The sequence below is a fragment of the Ammospiza nelsoni genome, chromosome Z (assembly GCF_027579445.1).
Source record: "Ammospiza nelsoni isolate bAmmNel1 chromosome Z, bAmmNel1.pri, whole genome shotgun sequence".
Classification (NCBI taxonomy): Eukaryota; Metazoa; Chordata; class Aves; order Passeriformes; family Passerellidae; genus Ammospiza; species Ammospiza nelsoni.
Genome location: NC_080669.1, coordinates 78137013 through 78159900, shown reverse-complemented (window position 1 = coordinate 78159900; position 22888 = coordinate 78137013). Strand labels below are relative to the sequence as shown.

At 43.1% G+C, this 22888-nt stretch overlaps 1 protein-coding gene across 2 annotated transcripts in view; it reads right to left on the bottom strand.

Moving 5' to 3' along the window:
• PDZD2 (PDZ domain containing 2) overlaps positions 1-13865 on the bottom strand; it is a 138062-nt gene extending 124197 nt beyond the window's left edge. For both annotated transcript variants that reach the window (XM_059492293.1, XM_059492294.1), the window contains exon 1: positions 13198-13865. In XM_059492293.1, coding sequence (XP_059348276.1) covers positions 13198-13676 — 479 coding nt within the window. In that variant the 5' untranslated portion in view covers positions 13677-13865. The remainder of the gene's footprint in view (positions 1-13197) is intronic.
• Positions 13866-22888: the final 9023 nt, after the last annotated feature.

The window sequence follows — 22888 nt, the reverse complement described above, 5'->3', positions numbered from 1 at the left end:
TTTCTCACACGCTTACCTTTTAATACCGGCTTCTCCTCAGCTTCCCAATTAGCCTGTTCATACTTGCAAGGAAGTCCTCACAAAATAAGAGTTGTGTTAAACAGGAAACTATTAAATCACATTTTCCGCAATAAAGCTATAGAGTGGCCCCTTTTTCCTTAATAAAACCCCATCCAAAGTCTTCAGTCCTTTGAGACTTTTTCACTGTTTCAGCTCTAAAAGATAATGCAGTAAAGTATAATATGCAAAGTTTTATAAACTGGAGCAAGCACTCCAACCAGATAACTGGCAGCTCCAGCAGAATTGGCTTCAGACCTTCTCAGTTCACAACAAATCTCAAATACTGTATAAGGAAATCAGACTTCAGCTGTGTGTTGGCTAGATCACCGTGACAAAAACAAGGCTGAGGAGATTTTTTGGTTTTGTTTTTGGATTTTTTTCCCCCACATAGCAAGCAGTAGGCATAGGAAAGAACAGGGTTTTGGCTTCAAGGCCTTGGAAAAACAGAATTCAGTTTTTCCATTCTGTCATTACTCGAGGAAACTCTACATGTAAATAAATCTCTCTCTTGTACACAGACACCTCTTGGAGATAGTTGGGAAGACTGGATAATAGCTAAATTCATAACCAGACAGGTATCTCCTAAGCTAGAGCTTTTTGGTATTGCTCAAATGTACTTCTGCAGAAACAGGTTTTTCAAAGAATTTTAGCCCTTGTGAAGGTGCTCTGACTTTATAACCCTGCACCAGACAAGCAAGAACCTGGAAAGAAACTCTCTGCCATAAAACCCAGCATTTAATAAAGTGCCCTGAGAGCTCAAGGCCCTGCAGAAAGTGAGCTGCTGTCATCACCTCCCTGTCACCAAGGCCATGACTTGTTCACAGCATGGGGAAAAGGCTTGACCAGGACCCAACACTTCTTAAGTCCACACATGCTATCCATTAGGCTGTGAGACCCTGACAGGAGGTAGATACATAGCTCTAAGTCATATACAGTTTATGAAAGCATAACTTACAAGTCAATGATTTAAATAGAAGCACGTGGAAGAGAAATGGAAGGTGAAGATGGAACCAGCATGGCCCTACTGTAGACAGCAGCATGAGCTACAAGCAAATAGCAAATGCCACTAAAATGTGAAGAAGTCAAAACTCCACATGGAATTTAAACTAGTTCTTTACACTGGGCTCATGCTGGATTCTTACACCAGCTTATGACTCCATATACAGCACGGTATATGACATTTTTAATCTAGAGGAGATCTCCTCTTGTCTTTGCAAAGTCACGCATGATTCCCCCTGATGTAGGACGTGGACAGTGCATCCCAGGTGTGCTGCTCTGCATGTTGAAGATTATATTAAAAGGGAGACTATTACTTTTCATATTCTTTAATACTATTATTGATACTATCATTAAATGAGAGAATATCCCTGAGGCCAGGAAAACCTCAGGGAGTGTGGGAACTAACACCTGGACTCAGGATTGGTTTCCTTGGTTATTAGAGCTGGCTGAATGGTTTTAACAGATAATGATATCTAATTTAATTACATATCAGACAAAACATTTCTGATTATTATTCATCCAGCCAGGATTAATGAATTTCTAAGTCCTCCTTCCATCCTAAATCTTTTCTACCTTCTTGTCATTTACCTCTTTTGTTTTGAACCTCATCTGAAATCTACCTGTTTGAAGAGAGATGTTTACTTCTCTAACTTGCATGATTTTTTTTCTTAGTGAGGACACTGCCTAAATTCATTTCCACAGCTTACAATTTGCTTCCCAGGTCATCAGAGAAAACATTTAAGCCACAAAATCATTCTTATAAGGCACTGATATTCCACCTTTCTCATCCACCATATAATATAGAGTCCTTTTAAAGGCACAGCCCTGTAGTAAACCCTTGTTGATTTAGAATTCCATACACCAGCTATTAACTCCTAATCCATGTGGCATCTGTACACCTTTTTTAACTATTATTTCTTTCTCCACAGCATAACTGGTGAACTATTGAAATCCGATGTATTTTAACCACATAGTTCACCGTGATAAAACTGGATTGCTAAATAATTTTCTGCTCTGCTGTATACACCACTTACTTTCCATATGCAGGCCACAACAGAATACCAGATCGAGGATTAGACTATTTAGTGTATAGCTGGGACAGATATGCAGTGGCAGGAGGAAATTTGGAAGGCAAATTGGAGTGGGAAGGCATTCCAGCAAAGCCCATGGTGTTAGGGAATTGTCAGAGAGGTTGAGCATAGCAGCAAGAGAGCTGCACTGCAGAGCACTCACCACAAGGAAGGCAGAGGGGGCGAGGGGAAGGCGAAGCTGTGAGCCTTGGTGGTGTGACAGCAGCCATGCAGGTGTGACATTTCCTGGGCTACCCATCAACAGGGATCCCAGCCCAAAGTGAACAACCTCCCCACACACCCACAGCCCCAAACATTGCTCCCGTCAGCCAGGCAAGGAATAATCCCCCTGTGATTAAGCATTAAGCTGCCAGCTAATTTAGAGAGAGTGAGATCTAAACACAAGCCCTAAATGAAGGTGGTGATGAATATAAGGTTCAAACACGAAGCTTCTCGTGCAGCAGGAGAAAAGAAACTAAGAATATTTACTTTCCTCTAAGGTCTCTAAAATTTTTTCCAGGAACTTAACATTTGCAAACTGCTTATCATACTTCTGTTAAGGCAGAGTTTAGGAAGAAGTCCTGCCTGGCCAGCAGCAATAATTTAAAAGCAATTTTCACCTATTTAAGCTTTTAAAACTTACCAAAGACCTCAGATTTTTCTTAGAATTGCTATTACTCAGAAGTAGACGACAAATCTTACTTTGGTACCTAATGCCTGCAGGCTTCGAAGCTAATGCAAATACTGCTTTTTTATTCACAGGCCATTGTTTTCAAAATGAAGCACTTTGGGGAATAAGTGTTTTACTTCAATTAATTGTGTTTCCTGTTTGGGGAAAAACAAACTAACAGGTTTATTCATTTAGAGAACCTGACAACTGCAGATTGCCTGCTACTACTTTGGAAAAATATTTTATCAAGAATGTTAACACACAAATTCAGTAAATGTATGGGATTTGCAAGACAATCCCGTAAAGCTATTATGGTGAATCTCCAAAGGACTAGTGGCCATCAGGACAGGAAAGGAGACAACACTGTAAAAAGATTTCCCAAAGGCCATTTTTATGTTTCAATTTCCAGAGCAAATTTTCCTTTTCCTAATGTCAGTGTGGGAGAACGAAGGAAGATAATGATACAAGTGACAGAAAATAAATTTATGCCCATGGAAATATCTTTCAAATCCTACACCCGAGCTTTATGGAAAACAGCCTTTATCTACAGTTACCATTTTTATACTACAGCGACTAAAAATGTCCCTTAAACTAAATTACTAAGGTCCAGAGTGACCACCTTTGAGTCATACTAATTTTAGCAGTCGTTTATGTGGATAAATAATTTGGAAATTGTGCTGTTACCAGCATCCATCAAACAAGCAATACAGTTAGTAAACCCAGGAATATACACATAAATTTTTATGGAAATAAATAACACAATACCTTTCTGTTTCCTAGGTCTTATGAACCACTTAGACTTGGTATTTAGATTTGTGCTCTGCTCTGAAGTTCCAGCTACAGACATAAACTACAACAACTGATAACTTTATTCTTAGACAACTGGATTATAATCTTTTTTACAACTGTCATATAAGGGGCAATTCCTAGAAGTCCTTGAAGCTGCACAGGTATAGAAGAGAGTCAAATCTTCATCAGCAGTTCCTTCTTCACATTCCAGAATAGCCAAATCTACCCAAAATGCTCAACATATTTATTGCTTCTTAAAGGGATTAGCTACTGCACTCTACAAGCCTGAGAATCAGATTACATTACGTATATACACATCTTAAAAGCATGTAAAGAAACAATTTTCTCTGCTGTCTTGCAAATTCCTAGATAAGACAGACTAAAATTCCCGGTTGACAGAACCAAGAAATTGCTTAAAATATTTATATGACATTGCCCTCTAGAGGAAACCGAGGAAAATCTGTTTTAGTAGAACTCTTCCAGAGATGAAAACACGAAATATCATTTTCAGCAGAACAATTAGTGTTTGTTAGAAACCATTTTCACTGAGAACATCACACACTGGTTTGGCTCCATTTGTCATCCACAAGTTTTCAAGAGAGAATTCCCCAACCTCTAGCCTAGGGCTCCGTATTCAGAGAGATGGTACCACAGAATTTACTGGCTACCACATGTCTGATTTTTTCTCTTTGCTACCAGAATAAAAATAGCCCAGTCTATGAAAAATTGGCAAGCACTTAGTAATTCTTTATTTATGATGGCAAAAAGAGACACTGGTCAAACTGTAGAAGGATGGGCAGGAAGACTTCCCTGACTTTTGTTTCATCAAATTGTTACCCTGCTAGCCTGAACCTATTCCAATGGTCAAATAATGGCATAGGAAACATAGGTCAAAGTTATTACTACATTAGTCAAGTATTTATTTTGCAAGTTGTTTGTTTGTTTGTTTTGTTTGTTTGTTTGTGTTTTTTTTTAAGATCATCTGGTCATCTATACTACTAACTATGGAGAAGGGTTAAAACCAGACCTTGACACCTTTTTAAACAATAAGAAATGAGTCTTAGGCATCAGCTGTAACAGTAACCTCTTTCAGTCATGTTTCAACAATACTGTTTTATTTTGAAAAAGCCTGAATCCATTTTCCATTTACCTCTAGTTTCTCACATTTTTGTTAGAAAGGCTTCAGTTGGATGGGATTCTTGAGTCTTGGATGCTCTAGGGTGAATTTTGCTGCTAAGAGTCACCATTTGCCTTACTCTTGTCTGTTTTGGAAGGTACAAGTATTCTTGAACTGCCCCAAATCTTGTCACAGTGCCTGCCAACTTATCTTTTTCCTGTTACTGGTCTGTTAAACATGTTTTCCTTCCGAGGCTCACATGATCTTGCTGAACAACATACACTTTACCCAGAGAAAGAAGCAAGAACAGTGAGCAGTACTGCAGAGTCAGCAGTTGATACATATGCCCTTTGCCTCTTAGCCCACATTTGATAAAAAGGAGACAGAAAAATAAGTTTCAAGGAGCATGTGATACTGCTTGGAGCTGGAGGCAAGTGTCACATGAGCTAAAAAAAGCAATGAGCTTTCCATGTTTAAAAAAATCCCATCCCAAAAGCCATCCACTGCAACAGCTGTCTCTGTGGCTATGTACCTGTCTCTTTGCTGATCTCACCTCTGTGTATTATATTTATCCTCTCACTTATGTCCATAGATGGCAGGTTCATGTTGACAAACCGTCTCTCTGAGGCTGATGTTGAGCCTCTGACCGTAGAACTGTCTCTGAAAAATGTTCACCATTTTTCAACCCTCCCTGCTCCTGTCCTTTCCAGTCCAGGCCAGATTTCCAGTGACAGGGGATAAGTGGGTTTTAAGCTGCCATCGCTGTTAATGCTTTTAGCTCTGGAGGGTCACAGTTCAGTTCTAGTCCATCTTTCAGGACAGCAACAGTCACACCCAGAGGCTGCCAAGCAGGTATGATCATGTCCTGCTTTGCAGAGCAGCTACAAAAGACATCTAAGAATGAGAATGCTGCTCACTTAGACCATGCTGTAAGAAAAACTATTTGAATGAGGACTGGAGAGGCTGTGCCTTCGCAGGGCTCATGGCACATCAGTCAGTACAGGCGGAAAAGAACAACCTCCCAGGATTCTCACTGCCACTCAGTAGCCTGGCTCCAGTCACCTCCTACTTTTGCAGCAGCTCAGAGCTTCTGTCTCAAGAAAACCAATCTTTAGCCCACAGCCTGCTTTGTGCAAAATTCTGGACTCCCAGAATATGAAGAGAAAGTCACATTTACCATTTAGAAGATGCTGTGAATGACTGCACATGGCAAACTGGTGTGCTTGGGCATAAGCATTACAGAAAGAGTAGTAATAATGGGCACGGAATGTTCCTTGCTTGTGTCTTTGAACATCTGTATTTTTAATTATTGATGGCTAAAGCACTGTTCTGTGCTAGCAAACACACTGCTGGAGAGGCTGTGAAAATAACTGATGCTGTGGCTGAAGGCCTCACCTGTTACTTGGCTGAGAAGTGGAAAAAAGCAACTCATATTTTGCACATTCCAGCAGTTTGCCAATTAGCTACGTTCTGCTGCGCCCTGACTGTACTTCCAGATGACCTGAGAGCATGAGATGCTTGCTGTGTGTCAGGCTGAAAACCCCACTCAGGATGTAAAAGGGATCCTGCTGGCACTTTGGTATCAAGGTAAATGACAAGGCACAAGGCTGACTCACCAAAACAGGCTGTTCCCACACAGGATGAGCAGGGAGGGAAGAGCAGAGAGGGCAAAGCTCCCTCCCAAACACTGGGCTTGTTCTCTTGTACTTACAGCATGGTCAGAACAGCAAATTAAATGGAGAGGCACAGCCATATATTGGGCAGCAAAGTACAGATTTCTAATCAGAACTTTCACCCCTCATTAAAACAAAAACAAAGCACAGAAAAAACCCTCTCTATAACCTCTGAAGTTTTTACACCTCCTAAGGCAACACCACCAACCACTGTCCAAGTCTTTTCAAGCCTGATGCAATGTTTCTGAAAAGCAAGCATGCAGAGGCAGGGCTGGGAGCAATTTTGGCAGATAACCTGAGGATGTTGTCTAGTTACACATGTATGCTCCTGGGGAATCACAATTTCTAGAGAGAGGCCAGCTCTGTTGTTCAGTGCTGACACTATGTAGGAGGCAGTGATGGGCATATCGATCCCTAAATTTTTGGACAAACATGCAAATACATAGAGGATGTGAGCTATTTAAATCAGTGGAAGTCTTTCCACCATTTTTAATGGGGTTTAGATAAAACTTGTCTGAGCAAGAAGCTAAGCAAGATTAAAATTTGAGGCAGATGAGGGGTTCAGAAAGTCTGTTAAGGAGGCAGTTGTGACAATGGGATGTTGCTAATGGCCACTCCTACAAGGGAATGAGTTCTGCCTCCACAGAATATCCCTGGCCTGGGGAAATTGAGGGACGGCAGGAACTGGAGGATGGGGAGTGAACACACACTCAGATTAATAAAGCAAAGAGGACAAACCAGCTAAATGATCTCTGCTGAGTCTGGGGATTAGTGACCTTCTATTTAAGACTTTGGCTCTTAAGAGAGGATTTGGAATAAAGCTCATTTCTTCAGAGCAATTTATTTCTCAACACGTGTGGCTAAGTCTGTTCATACCTTCCAGGAAACATAAAAGAAAGGAAGAAAAACATCTCTTTCTTAGTCTCTTAGTCCTGCTATATTTAAAGGGAGGGGAGAGGGAGGAATTTATATCCACTATCAAGCAGGGGATTTATATCCCCTATCAGTGTAAAATACAGCAGCCATGCTTCAGAGGGGACTGCATGCTCCAGACTTCAGGAGCACATGAGACTTAGGCTGTGCCTTGCAAATGTTAGACACCCACAGGCTTTCTCTCATTTTGTGCAGGTTCAGCACACATTTACTGTATCCCAGCTCACAGCAGTTCAACAGGATGAGAAAAAACTCAGCCAAAATCCCTATGTGCTGCTAATTTTCCACCAGGCAGCTTGGAGGGCACATCAGCACAGGCTTCTCATCCTTGTCCATGATAACAAGGCCAAGGTTTCAACCTCTGTGCCCTGATCCATCACTTAAAAGTATGAAGATCGGTAATATGATATGAAAAAAGAAACTAATTCAATTCCACAACAGGTTGGGGTATTTTTTAGGTCAGTTATGAGAACTCTATTCCCTGAGACTGCATTTGGAGGCTGTAGTCTCCAGGACCACTGTATTTATTTTTCGCTGTGTAGTCAGTGCTGTTAATATTTTAACAAGGAATTCACACAGAAATGTTTGCCCCTTGGCCAAGGGCAAAGGGACGGGATAAATTTCCATTATTTTTCCTATTAAAACAAAAATATTTTCTTGTGGACATAACCAAGAGAAGGCCCTACTAACACCAGGAAAAGCAGCTGCTTATACTGAGCAGCACTTTGTGTTGGCAGCACTTTTGCTTTAGGAAGGAGGTGAGGAAACACAGTAAAGCAGAGCAATCAATCCATGCAACCTGATGTGCCTGGGAGGTGGGGGTGCTGTTAGACAAAGCTTTCTGTGATGACCAGTGGTGGTTTTCTTGGGGTGATTTTTCTGTTACAAAAAGGATGTATAAAGGAGATTGCACTGCCGGGAAGATAAATCCCCAAAAATTCCAATGAAACACAATCCCATCATAGGCAGAGAGACCTGAACTACCCCCTTCCACCATAACACAGGCATTCATACACCCCAACAGCCAACCCAGCTAAGGAATGGATTTGTTACCCAAAACGTGTCCTGGAGGGCTGCAGCTGATGTGCTGAGGGGGTTCCCACAGTATCCCATCCCCACACATCAGCAGGGGCACATGGATGCATTTTGAACACACTGACGAGTAACAGAGTGCAACAAAATCTTGCAGATGCTCCAGAGACAACTGCAGCTGCCAGGACAGGGACAAAGTAGTCATGGCAAGGACAGCCAGCCTCCTGGGGCAGTGACAGCACCTTGACACAGCATGGCAGGAAGCAGTGCCCCATGGAAAATGCAAAACTGGAGCACTTGAATATCAAAGAGGGACCACATTTGGAGGGGAAGGATGTTTCTCCCAGCAAGAAAATATTTCTTTTGCAGGAGCAAAGCAGTTTATTTTTACAAAATAATCCCATTCAAACTTCTGAGGAAAGGGGATCTCAACAAAAAAGTGCCTTAAAAAGCATTTGTCTTCAGACAAAACAGTTTTCAAATCACACTCAGATTTTTGAGCAGCTCTTCTCAGACACAGAAAATACTTCACTGCTCCCAGCCCCACAGCACATGCACTGCTCTGCAGGTACAGGTCTGCTCCTTGTCTGCAGGGCTCACAGCACAGGAACAAAGAAGACTGCCCTCATGAAGACCCCTGTTCAGGGCAGAATCTTTCTCTAATTACAGCCAAGAACTTCAGGATTTGTTTCCAGCACAAGCAAGAACCCTTGTTTTGACAAAGAACATCAAGATTTCACCCAGCATAGCCCAGGACTGTTAATGACCGCCACAGCAGGCAGCACAGAGTGCTACGCACATTTTGAGACCTGCAATTTTGTTGGACATTTTGAATTGTCCTCTGTAATCAGCTGCTAGCACTTACAGAGAGGCAGGACTGTGCTTAGAATGTCCATATATCACACACCTACTAGTGGCACTGACGTGTGAGGAGGAGCAGGACTTTATCTTCATAGTTCCAGCTATCCTGGAGGCATGAACATAGGATGTGCAGCAGCACCAAGCATTCAGGAAAGACCCTGGCTCTACTGAAAACCCTCAGCTTCAGGTAAAGTAAAAGATTTGCCTTCAGTAGTGGCACTTGAAGCTCCCTCCCCACTGCAGACCTGATTCCTGAAGGTCTTTCTCAGCACCTCCGAAAATAAACTGAATTCCCTGAAATTTGGCATGCCATATCTATTCTGAGGAGGAGCCTTAGCAACTCCCCCTGGACACTGACTGAAGAGGAGAGACTAAGAAAGCACTGTGCAAAGGTATGGCTGTCGAAATATTTCTCTCTTTGTTTTTTTGGAAGTAATTCCAGTTTGTGGGTTAAAAAGAAGCCAGCCACTTCTCTGACTGTATTCCCACATATTGCAATGTTTGGTAATTTTTGGCAATGAGAAAGATGATATCTTGAAGGAGTGGTTGGGTTTTCTCAGTGACAAAATTATAATAATAACAACTCATGTTTCTACCACACTGTCAACACTGGTAATGTATCTTACTCTGCTTTTTACAAGCATGCATTTGAAAATCTACTTAACACTGATTTTAAAGATTAAATGTATATGGTAGCTGTGTCCAAGCGCTGCAGCTATGCTTGATGAAATTCATAATCAAATATTTCAAACTGAATTATATTCATGGAAAAATAATTTTTTTTGCAGTGCTCCAAGGACTTGCTCAATGAAGCTCCATTCAGTTATGTTCAAGAAATGAAGGATTCATCTGTCATCTGTAGAAATACTAACAGCCTTCGTTCAATAAGTGAGTAATAGCCCAAAATGAGTAGACTAGATCCAAAATACCTAGGAAGTTGTTGTCTGGGGGAACATAACCCACATATTTTGGAGATACAGTTGTATAGACAGAAGATAAATAAATAGGCAGAGTTTTGACTAACCTTTGTTCAGTATTCCAATACAGCTCATTTCCCTGCAATTGTGTTTGATAGACACACAATTTGCTAACTCTAAAGAGAGCAATAATTTTCCCTCAATCACTAACATCACCAAAAATGACACCACCTACATTATTCCTCTCTAATGTAATAATACCCTGTTAAGCAAAGAGCTTTGATGATTTTATTACTGCATAATGTTGCTCTAAATGAAAGAAAAAATAATAAAAGAAACAAGTTCAGCAATAATCAACCCGTCTCTGCTGTTTACATGGAAATCAGGTGGAATTTAAATAAATAACTTTTCTTTAAAGAAGTCATATTCAGCTTTCCTAGCAAGGAGAGACACATGAGTGGTACTCACAGCTGGCTCCTCCAGGAAGTGTTGCCCTGCTCTTACTGTGTCTGACCCCATCACCACTCTGAGATGGGAGGACGTGTAGGCACACCAGGCAGGTGCCAAAACAGCCCTGTCTGTCCAAGGCTGTCCAATCTGTTCCAGCTCCCATCATCTGCCCCTGCATCCTCTAGAGGCTGACCACATCCACAGGACTGCCAGCAGAAGGGACTGTGTGCCGTCACCTCTTTTCTCTTGTTTTCTGGCGTATTAGTTTAGCCCCTTGGAAAGGGGAGGGTTTGGATGGCAGGCTGGAGCTAGAGCTGAGGTTACATGAAGCCCAGGGTCTGTGAGAACACTTCTGCAAACCGTGCTGCAGAGGTGGGAAATGGCAGAGCTGTGAGACCCCCATGCCAAATCCTCCACTGCTAAGGGAATAAATCAGAAGATTCCCCACAGTATCAGCACAAAAAACTCCTTCATCAGGCAAGATGGGGCTGCTCTGGCACACTTGGCAAGTGTGGAATAAACACACAAGAAGTGATTTTGCTTGCCCAGTCCAACCTGGTGCTGGAGGAGCTCAGGCAGTATTTTACTTTCACTGACCACGCGCAGGCTCCACAAAGTAAATCACACCACAAATCAGAGCCCCTTGTATCGACCTGGAAGTGTTTCTCACTCAGCCAGGGAATAATTCGGCAGTCAGAAACTGAGTCAGAACTACTATTTAGCGCACTGTCCTGCCCCAACAACACCTAGAAAAAACAAGGGGAAAAGGGCTCTGCTACTTCTACCATAGCAGCAGGAATATGGAATTCCCTAGGAAAGTTTCCTCTTGGAAGCAGTCTTTCCAGAAGGCAAGCTGATGTTGTCTTTCAGCCTCTTGTAAAGCGAGACAGAATTATGTCCCTTCTGAGCACCCCAGTGGGGAAAGCTCCTGAAAGACTCTCAAAGCATCCTGAAGCATTCCAGATGCACAGTGTGGGAACACGGGGCAGGAGCTGCCAGCCAGCTCCCTGATAGGAAAAAAGCCAGCTCTCCAAACTGGAAGCATCCTCAAGGTCCCAAACTGTCATCCATCAACATCACCCTTGTCAAATAGCAGAAAACAGCAAGTTAGGCAAGGATGCTTTGGATGCTGAAAATAAAGCAGGAAATGTCCTAAATTTTGGCCTAAATTGGATGTTGAATATTCTAAAACAGGATTTTAAGAACAACAATTTTAAGTAGCTCCACACTACCAAAACTCTGCCTTTGTAATGGCCAAAAAAAGTAAGGAAAATTGAGCACTTGGTTCCCATTAGCTGCAGTCACAGGTTGCTGGTTTAATAACAGAGCTTTCCAAAAAAGCCTAAATTAAGCCTTCAGAGACAGGCCAAAAAGGACAGATATCCAAATATTTCCAACTTCATTGGCTATTGTCTCTCATTTTGCATTATTAATAAGATAACATTATTGCTGCCCACTGCAAGCAATTCCCTTGTATTTGGAAACAGTGACATCTCATAAAGGGCAAACAGCAAACTAACTGCCTTTTGCCATAAACCCTCTCAAATTTGGAGGTGCCACTGATTGATACTGCCACAGTACCAATATGTACACACTTTTTGAATCACAAGCTAGGAATTACAGAGGGTTGTTGTCGTACCTGTAAAACCATAGAAGGTTGAGCTGACCAGCACCCAGAGATTGAGGAGTCACTGCTTTTATTCTGCCACGTGTCAGAATTGGGAGTGATGGTTAGCCCAAACTCCTGACACATTCAAGTGAAGTGATCCTGCCTGCTGGGTTTCCCCAAGTGTCCACCCCCAAAATAAATTCCCTTTTGGCAAGAGGGGGAGGATTTCATTCCCTCAGGTACATTGTAACCTCAGGTATGAATGAACGTTTACATCCTCATCTACACCAGAGAAAGGGTTTTGCCTTTGCAAAGGGCAATGTGAGAAAGTCTACCAGCCCACAAAGAGCAAAACTGGGACAATAACTGATTTTACAGCACGGAATAGCTGAATTAAAAAAAAAAAAAACGCCACAAGAATAATCTGTAGCATTGCAAGAATCCTAATTTTTTATTTGAACTCTTAGAGACTTCCAGTTTTCTGGGTCAGGAGACATTAGAAGAGAGCCAATGCATTAGAATCAAAGGGAATTTATTAAAATGAAGTTGTTCCAAACTGGAAAACACAAAAATGTCTTGCTTTGAGAAAGTCTCAAACAACATTTAGCTGTCAAAAACGCTTCCCTCAACTGAAATAATTCAACAAAAAATATGAGCACCTGTAAAAATATCTTCCAGTGCTGCTGCATCTGTGTTCATTTTTGCTTAAGAAAACAGTTTTATACAAACCCAGGAGGGCTCCTGCTTTAGTGCAGCCCCTCTGGTGATTATGACTTACAATCTTTTGACCCAGTGACCCCAAAAAATTTTCCAGAAGAAGTGTGAGTAGCACATGTAGGCTAATTATCAATTTGATTTTGTTAGTTACTTTCTACAAAATTTTAAGAACGAACCCAGGGCTCTCTCAGGGGCTGGAAAACAAAGGTCAAAACCTCTTCTCCTGGACTTCTGTCAGTACGAACTGTGCCCTGCACCATGTGGCACCAGAGGCAGCTGCTGCTGCTCTGTCACCCTTACCTTGCTCCGGTGACATCCACACCGACCATCAGCTGCCCGTTCAGAGAAAGGATCTCGTCTTTCAGGCGCACTCTCCCGCACTTCCCGGCCGGGCTGTTCTTCTTCAAGTCTGTCACCCAGATGCACCCGACGTCGAGCACAGGCCCCTTATGTGCCTTCCTCTTCTTTCCTCCCCGACGCTTCTCCCCATAGTCCCCCAGAGCAGGGATATTCCCAAAGCTCAAGCCCAGGACTTCATTTTTCCGCATCTCTTGGGCCAGGTACATGGTGCAGATCTCCGTATCCATAGTCCCACAGCTCCCTGGCTGCAGGTTGCTCTCGTCCACGGAGAAGTTGAGCTGGATGTACTCGCTCAGCTTCTGGACTGCCGAGCGGCAGAGCTGTTGCTCGGCTCCCTCGGCCCCCTCCCGCCGGCTGTTCTGCAGCCACTGGCACAGGAGGGAGAGGAAGACCCCCGCGTTGTCCTGTGTGATGGGCATCGCTGTCCCTCCCTGGGCATCCCCTCACGACCTCAGCCCCGGCCCCACTCGGCTCCCTTGTCGCCCGCCGCGGCGCCCCGCAGCCCCTGGGGACAGGAGTGGGGCTGCAGGCCCAAAGCAAGCCCCATCTAGTCTCACGGAGATTTCTGGGGGGTTCCAGCTGACCAAAAACACAGTCAAGGAAGGATGTGTGGTGTCCAGGCGCTGCACCGGCCCTTTGAACAGGCTGGTGGGTCAAGTTTGCGAGCGTCTCTGGCTGTCCAGGCCTGCCTGCCGCCGGTGTCCGCGCTCCGTCGGGAACAAAGCGTCCTTCCCGCCACGATCACCACGGCGTCTCGTCCTGCAAGGATAAAGCAGCGTGGTTAGAAGTGTCCGAGCCGCTGAAGGCGCCCCGCAGCCCCGGCCCGGCGGCCCAGGGCCGGCTCGCACGGCCTGGCCGCTCTCCTCCTGCTATTTACCACTTGAGGGCACCAGCTGCTCTCCGCAGCAAGGGAATAAAAGGTCACCATTAGCTCCTGACCTTGGCGGTGAAATGAGGGCTGCAGAGACCAGGGGATGCTCTTGCCGCAGCTCCGGGGCTCTGACCGGAGCGGGGGAGACGCTCCTGCCAAGGGCCGCTGGAGGGGCACCGGCCTCACCAGCGACTGAAGCTGACAGCCCTGCCATCCATGCCAGTGATTTTGGGCTGGGAAAGGCTTAAACCGGTCTCTTCCCAGACGTAGCTCCACACCAAGCTGCTGAGGGATGGGCAGCAGCAAACGCGAACAGTGAAGATGCCAATGGGGTCCCTGCCTTCGTGGCAGCAGTGGCTCACAGCCACCTTGTGGGTAAACCATCTAAAGAAGTGACTGTCCAGTTTCCTGGGAAAAGAGTAGGGCAAGTGAATTCCCCAGTTTCCTGCAGTTTGGAGAGGGAGGCACACAGACAGCCAGGAGTCAGTGGGAGCCGGGGCTTAGCAGGCAACAGGGCAGACAGGGTTTTTTGCCAGGATCATTAGGATCTATGAAACAAGAAAAACCCCTGACATGACTGAAGTCTGGTTGACCAGATTCTTCCAGGGCTTTATTTTCTAAAGCAATGGATGATGCTCAGTGCACTGTGCACCAGGAAAACTGAAGAAAGCAGCAGCTTCAAGCTAGCAGCCTGTAGGTCTGTTCTTGCAGATGTGCATGAAAGGCTTGTGTTGGGTAGAAAAGCTGTAGGAAGAGCTTATAAGCCCAAAAGAATGAGGGTAGAGGAAGGCTCTTGCAAAATGCTGCTGCCCAGAAGCTGTATCCAAAGTTCTGCCACCTCCTTGGCTGTGGGGCAATACTTAGATGAACAGGAGTGACCCCAAGAAAGCTCAGGCAGGGACAACAGCAGCTCAGTTCCACGTCATGCTTGTACAGGAGGACACCAGCATCTTCACCAAGAGGCTGGAGTTACACCAATGGCTCAACAGGGATAGACATCAGCTTGGGAAAGGAGGAACTGGCTCCCTGCTTAGTGAGAGGGACTTCTGAGTTAGGCTCAGGGCAGGCAAAACAGGGAGGAAAAGGGGAAGAATAAAGAGAGAAACTGCTCAGGCACATGTCTAAAACAAGAAGTTTTAAACACAGACTGATCAGGAGACAAGGTTAAATCCTCTGAACATTTTAGATACCTAATGCAACACTGGTGAATATGTGGAGGTTTTACCACAGAACTTAAGTCTTATTTAAGATCACATATTTAAGACGAAAGCAATGATTTAATTGACATAACTGGAACTTACTGTAGTAAGACCTAGATCTGTAATATTGATCTAAAAATGCATAGCTTATATGTGGACCAACAAAGAAAAAGTAGAGGCAGAATGTCTTGGCATACTGAGGATGATGTGTATATTTGCTCTGAGGTCCAGAACGCAGGAGGAGTAAGAACTGCTAAATTATCTGGTTAATAATAAAGGCAGAAAGCACAAAACAAACACAGGAGAAGGCACAACAAACCCTAAACCAAGAACCTGATAACAGCTGACTCAATGGTAATGGGAAAGTAGAAACATAAGATTCTACTAGGAATGGAAAATAGTAAGAAATAGAAAGTCCTGGTGCCTTCAGAGCAACATTCTCACATAATGGACGGGGTCAAGGAATTAGCAGGGAAGTGCCTCCAAAGAGAGATGTGTTGGGGGTAAGAAGGTGAAAAGAAACTCATGTAAGAATGCCTGTAAAACCAAGGGATTGGGAACAGCAAAACAGAAATTCCTGGTTTCAGTACATTAAAAAAAAAAAACCTGCTAGGAGAGAATTCATGGAGAAGAGTTGAAAGGAAAAAGAAATCAAGGTGAGCTATAGTTTCTCGAAGAAACAATATTTTGTGCTTAAAAGGCACAAGCACAATAGCATCTCAATGAAGAAGGATCAGAAGACTTGGCAGCATCACGAGCTTTTTATTTTCCTCAAAGACAAGAAGAAAGAACACTAAAAGGTTACTGAGCCCAAGTTTAAAAAAATAGTGTGAACACATAGGCAAAAATAATAGAAACATCAGGCTAAAAAAATGAAATGAAACTTGCAGAAGATTAAAAAAAGTTACCCTTTATATGCATATTAATACCAAGAAGGCAATCCTTAAAAATGTTGCTCAGAGAGAAAGTTATTGAAAAATGACACCAAAAGAGGCAACACTGGTTTGAGTTTTCTTTAGTTCTTGTTAAAATTACCAACTATGCACAGGGGATTAGTACACAGTGTGACAGAATATCAGTACAGAGGCATACTATCCTCTTCTCTGCCTGTAACAGAGTAGGACATTATTTCAATTCAGGTATTTCCAGTCCAGCAGAGTGGGAAAAAACACCATTTAAGTTTCCTACAAAACCAGCTAAAACCATCTCAGATGGCTGGTCACTTGTGAATACTCAAACAGCAAGGGGGTTGGTCACTTGTGAGAACTCAAACAAGTAAAGGGCCAGAATTAAGGACAACAGCAAATGCAGTGGCTGTCTTCAAGGGTCGAAAGAGAAGCAGCAGAAAAATGTGACATCAGTCAATCTAGCCTCAATCATCCTTAAAGTTCCAAATCAAACAGAGAAATAGTTTGCATGTATGTGGAAGAGAACAAAAATATAAGCAGCAGCAAACATAGGAGGCAAGAATAAAATCATGTGAAATCAAATTAATTTCTTTTCATAATGGAGACGTTGTTGAATACCACTTATCTGGTCTTTATTATAGCTTTTGTCACTGTCTCAACTTTCTCATAAATATACTAGGGAAATATGATTAAATGAGACTTCTACAAATCCATACCCAGGGAGTAGTTATTAATGACATTCTGTGAAACAGAAGGACACTGAAAGTGGAGCTCTGCTGGATCTATATAGTGTGGTTCTGCTCAGCACATTCATTAGTGACCTGGACAATGAAAGCAAGTACACATATTAAATCTGCAGATTACACGAAGCTGGGTGTGTCTGCAGACACACTGGAGAACAGGATTAGCATCTAAAATATCTTGGCAGAAATCAGAAAAACAATCTAAAAATTAGGGTAAACTTCATCAAGGACAAATGCAGAGTACTACAAAAGGAATACCTCATTTAGAAAGGATTGGCTATGTGGCAAATCTTTGTCAAGAGATGCAGCGTTTTCACAGAATCACAGAATGGATTGGGTTAGGAAGGAATGTGGTCCCAAGCCCCCCTGCCATGGGTAGGCACACCTTCCACCACAGAGCCCCACCCACCTTGGCTTTGAACATTTTCCAGGGTTTATAGGGAATCATTCTTGTCAATCTCCTGCTGTTGGAGGAAAAAAAGGGTCATTGTCCCAGGCTGAGTCAATGGGGACAAAGGTAACATGGCATATTAAGTATTTCTGTAGCCTCACACAGGGATGGGAAGGTCTCAGCAGCAAAACTGCCCCGTTGGAACAGAGTTCTGACATAATTTGCCAGTCTTGGAAGTGTGAATTACTAGGAAATACTGAAAAAAAAATTAGGGTCTGCTAAAAAGCAAAAAAGTATTGCAGGTAGGGTGTGAGAGCACAAGTTAAAGGTCCTCATGTACTTCACAATGCCCCACCATGACCATGAGGAGAAAAGCAGTCTGCTCCTCTTGTCCATGATGGAGTAATGTATGTGAATCATGTCCAGGTAGATTTAGGGTAGTGGTTAGGTAACACTCAGAAGGATGAAGAAAATCAAGACCCTGGGGAGCACCATCTCAGGTGCTGAAGTCTCCAACACGGTCTCTGCAGAAGGTCAGAGATCTGCCATGAACAATGATTGGAGCCAATATCTCTTGGATTGTGGGAGACATTAGATCTCTTCATTTCAACCCCTCTTTTACTTCCTTCAACATCATTCTCTGTCCTAGTGAAAGTCCAGTAAGAGGTCATTTAATGGATATCATCCCATGAGTTATGACAATGACACCCTTGTGACAATGACACCCTTTGCTAAAGGTACAGCTCTCACTGACCATACAGGGTTGAAAACCATTCAAGCTCTAGAGAAGATTGGACCAGATCATTCTTTGAGGCCCCTTTTGCCTAAAAACTTAAGAGGTTTTGTTCTCAGCTGTTTATCAGTTTTGACACTGGGTAGACATGTTATGGACTGTTTTTTGCCAACTATCCCCAGATCAAAAGCACTGCCAGGGTCCCTGGAGATCTTGGGGCTCCTTGAAAGCAGCTCAGAGTTGTAGGTCAAGTCTCCAAATCTCCTCTCTGCATTGGCAAAGGGCACTGATGTTGACTTCAGCTTCAATCCTGCAGTTAGCCGTCTGGAGTGTTCAAAGGCATCTGCATTCCACGCAAAACTCATCCATCATTCATTTAGCAGCACTGCTGGAGGGCTCTCCCCCTCCAGGCACACACATCCCTCCAGAGATAGAGGAGGACAGCCCCCTCCACGCCGCCGGAGGCAGGCAGCCTTCAAAACCCCTTTCCTTCTCCCCACAGGAAAAGCTGCGGGCATCGATACGCTGCGGGTTGCCTGTCTATGCCCCTGAGCTCACTGCAGAGCCACGGCAGACACTTAAATTAATCATGTAGATAATTATACAGTACTTTCAAGGGATTTGATAGTCTCAAACAAAACCTTCTGGCTTTGGAAAAATTACTCCAGACAAGCATAAATAGGAAATACTCCTTCCAGATGTAACAGACAACACAGCACTGAGCTGAAAGCCTCTGGGCTGGTGAGAAGAGCGGCTCAGGTTCCATTGCCATAGAAGCAAAAAATAGAAAGGTGGTAAGCTGTTTGTCAAGGGAAAAAATAGACCTGCCTGATAAAAATGGAAACCTCAATGCTAAGAAGAAATTTATTTTTACTCTTGACTTCCACAAAATAGACTCAAGACCCATGTGAGAAAATTTCATGGAGTCACCACCACCTTGCTTACTTGCTGTAGGTGACAGATCTGCCAGACCACCCCACCTGCCTTGCATCGAGTACAGTATACAAAATACTCTAATTTTATGCCCACACTGGAATTGTCTGGAATAAAACAAGGCAGAACTAGGAATGGGCAGCCCCCTGGGCCCAAAGTCCCCTGTCTTGTGAAAAGGAGTCCCTGTTCCTGGGGACAACTTTCCACCAAAGAGATTCTGTCTGGTTGCTCTGAATCCCTCTGAGGGCTACTGATTAACACTCTCTGGTAATTAAATCTCCCACCTTACCTACATCTCAGTAGTGTGGTCTGTTGAGATTTTTCATTAGCAGTTTCAAGAATAAAATTAACTAAGATTTTGCAGAGAGGATATTTGCAAGCACAGAACATCTCAGCTGGGAAAGTACTGGGGTGGGAAATGTCAATTAATATACTGAGTATGATATGGAAACAATATTAATCCTGTTCAAATAGAAGGATCTATTCAATTGATGCCATTTAAATGATGGTGCAGAGACAGTAAGACCACTCAGTTTGAGGAGGACCCACAAAGGGGATCAGCCTTTCATGGGATTCAATCTTTAAGAGACTCTCACCATGCTAAGTACTGGTTTTAGGGCTCAGGCTTACACTCCACTGCTCTGGCAGCCCATGGACTGAAGCCAGAGCCAACCCACAGCACAAGACAGGTGCTCTTCTTTGCAAGAAGAAAAGCTTTTGGGCCAGATGTTCTCAAAAGATCAAAAAGATGCTGCAAAAACCTTGATAGAAGCATGGTCCCCTCTCACTCAGCAGTGCCAACAGCCAAGTCCCACACCTTTCCATCCAACCACAAAACAACCAGCCACTTTGCATGGCTGCAGCCTGGGTGCATGCCTCTTCCCAAGGGTGTGCCACACCAGCACCTGGTGAGCAGAGCTGCCTGGTCCCCTTCCTTGTGCCACCAGCCACAAAGATCCTCCTGAGCATCATCAAATCCCGACCCCAGCTATCACAGCAACTTTTTCACACTTTAATTAATAAAACTCATTGAATTTCAAATAGAAGTAAAGAACACTTACATCTCTGATATTTTGCTGGAAAGCTGCCCCAACACTTTGCATAGTTGGAAATGGCCTGTATTTTGGCTTAAATGTATTCATAATCAGTTTATACCCCCAGACATGCAGCTTCTACAGCCCTCTGCTCTTCTTAGTGTTTATCAGCTCTTCTCACCTTCTTCCCTGGAGTATTTACAGCCAGAAAAATCAGCTCTTACCTGCCCTTGTTCCACCCTGCACGTCCACGTAAGATGTGCTCTCAAAGGCTGAAATACCACCCACGTAAATAAACTGGCTATCTCCTTCTCCATTCCTCAGTGAAAGTTTTTAGTTATGGCTCAGGAAGTAATACACTTTCTTCCTTCATCTCCAGCCTTTTTGTTCAAAATACTAAGCTAAACATACGTTATGTAGGTGAAGAGAGGCTCCTTCTTTGAGGCTTTCTTAAGGCAGCACAAAAGCTGTCTTAAATGACTGCTTATGGAAAAATAAAAATATTTTGTTTAAATACATTGAGGCTGGAACTGTCAAAAAGCATATGTGGATATTCAGTGCATAAACAATAAGCTTTTTTCTTTTCTGACAAATTGAGCTTTTTCTTCCTATGTTGTCCTCGAAGGAATGATGTAAAGAGCTCCTATAATCACTGTCTCATACGGGGAAACAGAAATGTAGAGGGTCATTAAAATGTCCCATTACTGATTTTTGAAAGGTGATTTGTGCAAATGGCTAAGACCCAATCCTCCAGGATAACCCCTTTGGCATTTCCAGCCTGACCAAAACTTCCAGAAAAACATACATACAGTTATTCCAAAAATTGTTTTCATCCCCTGAGTGAGATGACTTTATAATTGCATTAAAGGTTATGTTTGACATATACTGTAAATCTTTTTATATATATAGATGAAGGCATTGTACTTGTTTTCCTAAAGTCATCTGGGCACTTCAGCACCAGAGAAATAAATCCACTACCAGCAAAAGACATTAATGTACTAATTTCTATTCAAGTGTAGCTTCTACTTATTAGTTAGAAACTAATAGGGGAAAAAAAAAGCATCAATAGGAAGAAAACCACTTTGGAACTGAATCAGGGTTTTCACTAAAAGACACACTGTTATTTAAAGATAGTTTTTCTGTCATGGTCTGAGGTCTGAAATCCTTCAGGACAGCAGCAAATCAGTTTTATTCTGGATTACCCAGTGGTACAAATCAGATCCGGGCACACAGTTATGTTTCTGCTGAATTAGCCAGAGTGCACATTTACAGGTCAGCTTTATGCTAGCCATAGGAAGACTTCTGATATTTGACCTGGCAATAAAAATTTAAATCTTATGCTGGGAGGCTTTGAGAGATTTTGAACAAATTTGAATTGACAGGAAGTTTTATAGCAGTCAGCATTTTATATTTCATGGCCTCAATGCTTTTAGTACAGCTGTAGGAGCCCTAAAGCTGGATTTTCTGTGCAGTCAAACCACAGCCTCAGGTTTGACCTCCCCACAAGTAAACAACAGGAATACAGGAATATTAAAACCAGGATTTTTGTTCTTTAACATCAGCTGAATCCTCATCTGAGATTGTCGCTATGGGCTCAATTTCTGGCCAAAGGAGAAGAACAGGCCCTCTAAGGAGAAAATAGTTATCTGGTCTCTTGTAGGTCTTTATTTTCAGACTAGATGCTTGACATCTTTCAAGTGCACTTTCTGCTCCATTGCCTAAAAAATGTGTGGCCAAGTAAAACAGAGGTATCTGAATATGATCAGATGAAATCTGCTTTAAACCAGTTAACCAGGCAAACTGGGCACAGAAAAAAATCGAATATAGCATAGCTAAATAAAAGCAGTGGTGAAACTGTATCAATTCTTGCAGACAGGTTCCCTGCAATGCTTTCTTAACTGCTTTGATTTTCAAGTATTTATGTCCACTATATTAAAGATCAAAAGGCCCGTGCAAACATCTAGACTTACTAAATCAAACCTAGTAATTGCCAGGACATTTACAGTATCAGCCCTAGCAAGCCCTGAGAACAAAGAACAGTTCACCAACAGGACACTGAAACAGCCAAGCATGGAAATGCGAAATTCTTGCAGGAAACCTTACACTCTAAATGGGGGCACAACAGTTGGGTAAAAACCTAACCATATGCTTGGATTTGTTTTGAAAACCATGCCACCAAATAGCTCTCTAGAGGAGTTATTTATTTCCAGGTGCTCTCACAGTACCCATAACACTGGCAATTAGCAAAATCTTTCCTTAAGGAAAAGAGATTGTGCCCATTTTTGTAAAGAGGAAATGGAGCTACAAGAAAGTAGGCATGGTCATCTGAAGCTTCCCTGTAGGCTCAGGGCCACTGGAAAATTTCATAAGGACAATATGTGCCCCCACTACTGGCATCACGGGAAGAGAGCAAGGCTCTCCTCATTCCTTCTACCCTTGCTCCAGATCGTCTGAGTGCACTGCAGGACTGGATCACTCTCAGCCCAGGGACAGTGTGAAGTCCACAGCAGCTGCCACCACCAGGGTTACCTCAAAGGCCACAGGGTATGTCCTTGTCAGCAGCACTGCTCAGGAGGAGCTGCCTCTGTTCCCACAAAACCAACCAGTGCCTCTTGGCTTATCCCTTCTGGAGCTCTGAAGCCATCCACTTCCTCCTTCCCCTTATTTCCCTACAACATAAGCAAGCTCATAAAAAGAGACACATTTCCAAAACATATCAAATGAAATTATACCTGAAATCGGGGATCATGATATCCTATAAAGTATTTCCCACTGGACCAGGAACATGGTGGGATTTCAATGATAGTACTAAAAATAAA